Genomic DNA, 9,203 nt, shown 5'->3' with positions numbered 1-9,203 from the left:
CTTGTCACAGTTGACCTTTTATTTAAACAACAAACTGGTATATTCCATAAACACAGCTGTGTGTGTATTGGGTGATATTTTTTCCCATATTTGGCACTGGAAGTAGTTTAATGTGACCTAATTTTCTGAAGGAAACAACACTGCTGATGTTTTTGTGTGTGTGTGTGTGAATGAGGTCTCAGCTCAGCAGCATCGTGCTATAAATTAATTCAAGGTTACTACTGCACAGTGTGGCATTATTGTCTACCGACAATGTCGGCCACCTCCTGCAATGCCGCTTAAGCGAGCTGCGCCGGACGTGCGCATCTGTCTCGCCTGTTACCCGCAGGGGGCCTTGATTTGTGCACTTGCTCTCTCCTCTCACGCAGGGAAAGTTAAACATCTTCACCATGCTTACTTATCTCAGAGGTTACCAGGTCATGTTTATATCCTGTCCTCTGTCTTCAAGCAGTGGGCGGCATTGTAAGGACTGAGGGGAGCGCTGTGATAGATGACCTGCAGTTTATTTTGCACTGAAAAGGGTTGACTATTGTCACTGATGACATCTTTTAAAGGATTAGGCAATTTGTATTGCTAGTATTTTATTTGTGATCCTCAGAGTATTTAAAAAAAAATTCTCCTTCTAAAGGAGGAATGCATCTGTCCTTAATATTTGAGTCATAAGGAGCATTAACTGGAATTTCTTTTTGTTAATGAAATAGGCCCCATGGAATCTGTTCTGGGAATTAGTTGGTTATGATTTTGTTAAAGAGTGCTGTGAGTCTCAATGCTGTGCTGGCAGAGACAAGTGTATAACATGGAATAAAATAAAACAGTGAGTGTCTGCTTGGCTCCAAACCACATATATTATACTGTAAGGTCAAAGTAGAACTGCTACTCCTCCGCACTGAAAGGAACCATGTGAGGTGGTTCAGGTGTCTGACTAGGATACTTCCTGGGCAAGGTGTTCCAGGCATGCCCAGATGAGCTGGAGGAGGCTGGGAGGAGACTGCTTTGCCTAGGCTGCTACCAGGAGGGTTTCCTTTGACAGAAGGTTTCCAAGATCCCAAGGAACTCCTGAACTTGCTCCAAGTTACACCAGTAGGCCGTGCCACACCTCTTGGGAATCCCTTGGGTTAGGCTAAGGGTTTGGCACATACCATGTTTGCTTGGTTATCACAATGCCAAGTAAACATACCTGTGTGTGTATTTGTGCCCCTCTAACCACACACACAGGCTGCAGTCGCTGCTTGAGGAGCACTGATAATAGATAAGTCTTAACCAAAACATGAGAACCACTCTTCCAAACGACTTCAAACTCAGTCACGTTTGAAGTGGATCAGACGGGTTACTGATTGTATCAGTAATACATGATGGGAGTACAGTTCAGTTTTAGTGGGCGTTTACAATGAAATGAGACACATAAGGTTTAGTATGTGGCTGTCTATGATGTAGGCTGTGCCTTCAGTGTAGTTCACAGTACTATCACTGAGAAACTTTGTTGGCTTGCACCCAATATAAACACACTGCTACCTTCCTTTCCCCTGATAGGTATCGACTGCACGGAGGGGATGTCAGCACTTAGAATAACAAATACGCTGCAGTTCATGATTTCTAATTTAAGCCAGCTGCTAACAACACCACTTAAAAGGTCTGATTGTAGTGCAGCACATTTCAAATACTTTATTAGTTATCTACATTACCCCCCCTCCCCCAAGCATTTTATTTTGAAACACATGTAAGCTCAGATTTAAAGAAAACGTGCCTGTCATTTTCCTGGCCAAAGTCCCAGTCGCAAAAGCTATTTGAAGACGCATGCACACGTTAAACATCTGCATCCTTGGATCACATAATTACCCTTTGGTTGTTTGCATAGACAGCTGCTGGCAGTAGGCTCCACTGTTTGCATGGTTTCTTTATCAGCTGATGGCTCATGGTGTTTGCGTGGTTATAGTACCTGTGTTGCAATCAAAAAATCTGGAACTAAGTGTTCCTGTGCAAACTTTAGGAACATGATTCAAGCCAGTATGGCAAGAGCGATGCTGACAGTGTGCCGTAAAAAGAACATTAATGATCTGCTGATTTGTACAAGGACCCTGGGAACCCTGTGCTCTCAATGGTTCAGGTTAAATTATGTAATTTAAGCATTCTGTTCATAATGGCACTGGATCACTTTTGTTTGAACGATAATAAAAGATTTTGAACTCATTCTGACTCTCTCCACCACTCCCAGAATTGTGGCAGCATTGAATTTGGCTTATGCCATGCTCTCTGTGGTGCTTCCTTTTCTTTTCATTAAGCCATACCTTTAATGTTAGTCACCTGTTCCCTATGTCTTATCATAATCACCACAAAAATTTGCTGTTTTGGTTATAAAAGCTATTTTATTCAGCCAAAGCCATCTACACTTGCAGGTTAACATCCCTTTTTTGCATGTGACACAAGTGATTCACTCCTCAAGCATATATCTTATTACATAATTATGTAAGACTGCCTTCCAATGGGCTCTGTCTCTCTCTCCCTCTGCGGCTTTAATAGGCCTATGTTGCCGTATCTCCTTATCTTGAACAGCTTGTTGACATTAATTTGAATAATAAAGAAAGTTATTGTTTCTAGAGTTTATTTTAATAAAGATCATATTAGATTATACTGGACTCTGAAGCCAAAGTTATGTTTCTGATTCAATAGACTTTTTATTGCATGCCCATTTAGATCTCAATCTCTGAATCCATGGTTTGTTGCTGTCAGCTAAACGTGAAGATGCTCAGGTTTTAACTTGGCAGGTGACCCCAGAAAGCCTGTCATTATCCCAAGACAGAAGCAAAATCCTGTAAATAATATTTCATCTTCTGCAGAAAGGCCCTGCTGTGCGCTGTGCATGTCATCCTCACTTATTCATGATATTAATCAAGTGAAGTTGGTGTTTTGGTTCATCACATGCAAGCCTACTGGAGAGCTTCAGTTAAGTAACATGACAGATTTGGAAGAATGTGAAGGGGGAGGGTGCAGCCCCCACTGAAAAAGGAGAAGCCTCCAGGGGAGGAAAAAAACACACCAGCAGCGTGGTTTGTTATTACGCGTTGGGTCTATAATGTGACTCAATCTGCATATCAAAATTTTAGATGCCAGCTGCCTCGTGCTGTTCCTCTCGTTCTCCATCCACACCAACCACACGTGCGGCTGTTGAAGGCTCGGTGGGATCTGAACGCTCGTATCAACCAACCGACGGCGTGCGTGCTGCCGATTGGCCGAGCCTCTTGGCCAATGAGAAAAGAGCAGGTCTCGACTCAGCCAATCGCGGCTTCGTACCCCCTCCGGCACGTGTAGCGGCCGTCGCGCTCCATGGGTACTTCGTGTGCGGGTCGGAGAGCTCGTAAAGTAAATGAAACGCGTCGAGAGGAGGTAGGAGAAACGAGAAGAGGCTGACCAAGAGGAGTTACAGCTGGGCTGACAACTATAGCCGTTAGTTTAGTGGAAGTCTCCTCTGTAAGCCTTGATTTTTAGTATTTTAAATAACTGCAACTAACCGTTTTCGAGAGTCCTACTCTGCTCCGTCCAGAAGGTAAGAAGCTTTTTCCTTTTCCTTCACTTCTCTGTTTTTTAAGGAAATGTGACTCCTCGCTTATTACATAAAGCCTGCATTTTATTTTTACTTTAGACTGAATAGACAGCAACTTTTACATTTGCAACTTTTTATAGTAAATTTCCAGCTAGCTGGTTTACCACAGGCATTATTACAGGATGAAAACGGCACTAATTCTGATTATGAATGCATTGCGTTGCTAAAAAATAAAAATTGATTTTACTAACTGGTAACATTCGCTTAATTTCTAATATTTAGTTGTTGAGGGTAGTATCAGTTGTAAGAAACATGTTATGCTGGTATAAAAAATGTTTATTGCTTCTTATGACAAGTCAGCAGCGGACGCACACTTCCATAAAACATATTCCCTATACCTTCATTTTTAATAATTACAAATAAATACCCAATCTGCAGCCCTCCGAGGCTGTGACAAACAGCCAGTGCAGATATAAACTCACTAAGCTAAAGGCAACTAACATTTGCACACAGCAACACGTGCTGTAGCAAACTTTATGTAACAGGCCTTTGCGAAATTTGAAGGGGACTTGTGTGATTGTACTGCGTCTTTTTAAAGTGAATAACAGCGATTGCATCGTGAAGGGCCTTCGTGTTCTTCAAGGGTGATTATTTATCAGAGTTGATCGTTATTGGCGCTGTCCTCATCTGGATTTTATTGCGATTGCTGAGAATTGGCGAGCACACTGTTCTTGGCAACAAGTGCACTTCTAATAGATATTGCATAAAAGTGATGAAAGCATTGTGCTGCAATATTGCAGTCATATGAGGGCAGACAAGTGTTTTATAGTATTTCCCTTGTCTTTAACGACTGTATTTCACAATAAGATACGCGGCTACTGAAACTAAAGCCCCTACTTTTTCATGTTAATATTATGTGATTAATATTAAGTGATTATCTTGTATTTTGTATGCATTAAAAAATTGGCACCCACCAAAAAAGTTTCAGCCTTCCTCCAAAGGAAAATCATCAAATACTTTTAAAATTACAGTAAAATACACAGATTTCTACTAAGTAAAGTGGAACAGACTCTTTGCCTTAACTGTATATTGATCAGTTGTGCTTAAGGGCAGTTTTTAGCCAGGGAAAACCATCCACTTAATAATATCTTTTAAAACTAACAAAGTGTACCAGATTGCTAATAATTAAGAGGCAGTCAAGTCAGAGATTTATTGCCAAAATCATCAGAGCTGATCATTTGTTCAAGGTGCTGTAGTCTCCTGTGTAAATGATACTGGCATCATCACACTGTAGAAAAAGCAGTACTTCTGGACATCTTGATAATGCACTGTACCATATGTACAACTTCTTATGATTTGAGAGGAGGATTGCTTTTCTTTCCATTCATCCATTTTCTGTTACAGCTGTTACAGGGTGAAAGGCGAGGCACACCCTGGACAGGTCATCAGTCTGTCACAAGGCTAACGCAGACACACGCACAGTCAATCCTACGGCCAATTTAGAATAATCAATTAGCTAATTGTGCATGTTTTTGGACTGTGAGTGGAAGCCAGACAACCCACAGAGAACCCATGCAGGCACAGGGAGAACATGCAAATTCCACACAGAAAGGCCCCACCCGACCGGTGGATTCAAACTCGGGACCTCCTTGATGTACCACTGATTACTTTTCTTTATAATCTTAAAATAACTGACTTTCCTCAATCCTGTCTCCACAGATGAATTCATTGGGTAATTCCTCCAAATGGCCATCTTATGACTCACTACCCTCCACGCCGAGCTTTCTCCTTAGTGAGACTGAGCAGACTGAAGATGAGGCAGAAACCTTCTCAGAGGGAGAGGGGGACAGCGGGATAAGAAAGTCACCGTCTGCCGATGAAGGAATCTCACTTTCTGGAAGCTACCTTGGTTTATCGTCTCATACCAATCGGCTGCGCTCGAGAGCTCAGCGTGACCGGGCTGAACGCTGCTCTGACAAAACTAACCCACCAGACTCTGCCCCTTCTCCTGAAGATCCCACATTATCATCATCAGTGACACCAGGGGACATTGCTTTCGCTCAGAAGGTGAGCACCCTTCTTTTAGGATCTTTAGGTCTTATTTTAGTAAACAGCAGGTTTTATTTTAGCTGTATTAACAATCTTTATTGTTGTCTTTAATATTCTAGTGTGCAGATTTGCATAGGTTTATCCATCCTCTGCTCGAGCTGCTTCACGGATTACAGACTGGGCGATTTGACCGAGGTATGTGACTGTGTGTCACATAATCATTATCATTATTTAGTGCACCCTATCTGGTATTTATATCCAGGTACCTACTTGACAAGAGATTTGTTTTTTGACAGGTTTAACCAGTTTTCAGCAGAGTGTAGCCATGGACAGATTGCAGAGGATTCTGGGGATTTTACAGAAACCTGAAATGGGGTAAGATCACCAAGAAGAACACCTGGTTGAGCAGGTGATCCATGTACTAAAAGTTAAAGTCCTTACTGCAGTGCCATGGGTGTCACATACCCTCTATCCAAGCTGTCCTGCAAATAAAGGCCTAAAATGCCAGTGTTACCATTGTCACTATGACCCAGCAGTATAATGCATTTATTTTTTTCTGCAGTGAGAAATACCTTCAGAATCTGCTGCAGATAGAGATGCTGCTCAAAATGTGGTTCCCTCGGGAGGCGTCTACATCCACAGACACACCAAACAAGACTACCACTCCCAGACTCGCACCGCACTGGCGCCAGAATCAGCTCCACATGCCAGTAAAGGTGAGCTTCCTCCTGGATGACAGTGTTACATAAAAATTACATAAAAATAAACCTTTTTTTATGACGACAGAACAAAGATAAAGATAAAAGATTAACAGCAAAGCAAATTTGTGTAAATTTAAAGATAATTAGGAAGCATCTTATTATTTGGTTGATTATTCTCAATCTGCAAGGCTTTTTCTTTTTCTTTTTTAGCTAAAAGATTTTAATTCACTTACTAAATAGCCTTGATTTGTTGTTATTTTTGTTTTTGCTCTCCCATTGCAGAAGAGAAAACTGAGCTGGCCAGACTCTGCCCAGGCTGGCACAGTCCCAACCAAGCATGGAAAACATGGGAGCTGCCATGCTGCCACTTCACTAGACGCTGTTTTCACGTGTCGACGCGGAACCCCCACAGAACAGAAAACTCCAGAGGAAGAACCAGATGAACCAGCTGGGTACACATCTGTACATGAGTTTACACGCAGGACTGGCACTTTAAGCAGGCCGTCATATTTATGTAGCAGGAGAGCAAATGAGAGTCGGAAGCAGCCCGAGATTTCTCCGCCCTCCTCCTCGTGTGGCAGCCCGGCTACACAAGACAGCTTGGTGTCTTCAAGCAACATCATTACTACAAGTGACTCACCTTAGCTGGCCTTCGATGACCTTGCTATCACATGGAGGTGCCTCAGCATGCCAGCCAGACTGAAAGAAGAGGGCGGACTCGATTACATAAGAATAAAGTTGGGCGTGGAGCCAGTCTGTGATGCTTATAAGGAACATTAAACCAGAAGAGGAGGAGGAGAACTGTACAGAGACGCTCATTAACCCCTAACTATCCAGTGTGGGTTTTTGATGACACCAGAGTTATTGCAAAGTGTTTGTCTGAATGACTTTTGTATACATCCACCTTTAAGTTAAAAAAAAAAATGATGGAAATACTTTACATGTGTACATGTTTTAAAGCAGTCTGTGCTGTGGTTTGTATGTTTTCATATCATCGAACGCAGCTCTAAACAGTAGCAGTACAGGATTTCACACCATTGATGAAAAACTGTGTTGTTTGTAGCAGGACAAAAAAAAATCAGTTGAATATAAAATACTTTCTTAAGCAACGATTGGATCTATGGCTGCTTAAATTGTATTGCATTTGCACTATTTTCCCCGAGTAAATAGGAGAAAAATAATTTGTGGCTTAATTCATTGTAAAGCAAATTGCAAATTGTTTACAAATATACCTCATTATTGAACTCAGATGACTCAAAATATCATTTAGGAAAGTTCAAAAGTATTTTTCCACCTGTCTGATTGTAGCATACAGTAGACTAAAGGCATGTAGCCACAGCCAAAATGTGCCAAACTATACCGTATTGCGTTATCATATCACAAGCAGCATACTCTAGTGTCACAGCACTTAATATGTACACTGTTTTTTGTTGGTTTTTTTTCATCTGCACTCATTAAGAACAGATGCTGCCCCACACAGAACGTGACTGACCCATAATTACTGAGCCGAGTTAGAAACCAAAGAAGCTCAGCTGGTCGGTCGGCTGTTTGTTATTCTGTGAGCTAGTTGTAGGTTCGATGGACTTGAAATATTTTTTTACACATGACTTTTGAGTCACTTTTTTTTTCTCATTGGGTGAAGTAAACAGGAATAATATTTAAGCCTGTGTGACTTTGAATTGATGCAGCTGCACTTTGGATGACAATGAGGAAATGTTACACACTTAAGAATTTGTGATATTATTTATAAAAGCAGTACTTGAACGCCTCAATTCCAGTTCCAATTTGCAGGGGGAGAACGTGTCATTTGATTGTGGTTTTGGCGCTGCGCTTGCTAGAGCAAATTTAGCTTATTATTCATACAAAAAACTCCAAATGCATTGTGTCATCGTGAGGGCAAAGAACAGTCTTTTGTGCCCCATTTTAAATTGATTTGCAACCCTGAAAGTGCTTTACTATTGAGTAATTATGAGTAAATATCAGGGGGGGATAAGATAAACAAAACACTTTCCATTCCATTTCTATTGAATTTTTCTTTTTTCTTTGTACCATCATATTTTAAATCAGGTATCATTCATGTTGAATGACGTTTCATCTCCGGTGTTTGTTTTGTTTTTTACCAGTGGGCCTTATTTTATCATACATTAAGGTAGCCGTAGGCTTTCCTGACATGAAATCATAAAAGAAAAAGTCATATGAAAAATGTACTATTTAACCAACAATGGTAATATCATGTCCTCACATATGCCACTGAAAAGTGAATGTTTCTCAGGCTTTGTCCTTAGTCATGTATGAGTTTTCTTATTTAAAGTGGAAATTGCAAGCACAAGGCGGAGAACAATAATGCGGTGTAGTGTTGTGTTAGTCGATAACATTTAGCATCCTGGAGTACACTTTTGTTGTGCTGGGTTACACTTTTCATTTGTGAAAAAGGAGTAAAAGAAAATCTAATTTTACAGTTTGATGTCTTTAATTTTCAAACATTTCATTCTTATAATGAAATTATTGCTGGTGATTGCTTGATAAATGCAGATTTTATATATATATATAAAAATAATGGCACGAATCAGCAAATACAGCACATTCTTCCTGCACTGATGTTCAGATTTTCTGCTTTCCAGCCAGAGATGCTGCTAGCAGCTACCTCTACCTTAAATCATATTACACTTTTTCAACACCACTGGCTGAAGTGCAACACCAAACCATGACTGAACCTCCACTGTGTTTTACAGATGACTGTAGACACTCATTGACGATTTGAACCAAAAATGTGAAATTTGGATTCATCACTCCATAAGACCCATTGCCACTGATTTTCAGTCCAGTTCTTGTGTAATTTTTCCCTGTTTCCCTTCCTTAAGAATGGCTTCTTGACAGCTGCCCTTCCACTGAGACCATTTCTGATGAAGTTGCAG

At 40.9% G+C, this 9,203-nt stretch overlaps 1 protein-coding gene across 1 annotated transcript; it reads left to right on the top strand.

Annotated features, from left to right (window-relative positions):
- Window positions 1-3,323: 3,323 nt before the first annotated feature.
- ciarta (circadian associated repressor of transcription a) lies at window positions 3,324-8,719 on the top strand. Its single transcript, XM_030741095.1, has 6 exons — window positions 3,324-3,541; window positions 5,258-5,605; window positions 5,707-5,782; window positions 5,884-5,962; window positions 6,150-6,303; window positions 6,571-8,719. Exons 2-6 carry the CDS (start codon window positions 5,258-5,260, stop codon window positions 6,931-6,933), a joined length of 1,020 nt encoding a protein of 339 aa, XP_030596955.1. The 5' UTR covers window positions 3,324-3,541; the 3' UTR covers window positions 6,934-8,719.
- The last annotated feature ends 484 nt before the right edge of the window (window positions 8,720-9,203 follow it).

Source organism: Archocentrus centrarchus, chromosome 11 (assembly GCF_007364275.1).
Source record: "Archocentrus centrarchus isolate MPI-CPG fArcCen1 chromosome 11, fArcCen1, whole genome shotgun sequence".
Classification (NCBI taxonomy): Eukaryota; Metazoa; Chordata; class Actinopteri; order Cichliformes; family Cichlidae; genus Archocentrus; species Archocentrus centrarchus.
This window is presented reverse-complemented; position numbering and strand designations above follow the sequence as displayed.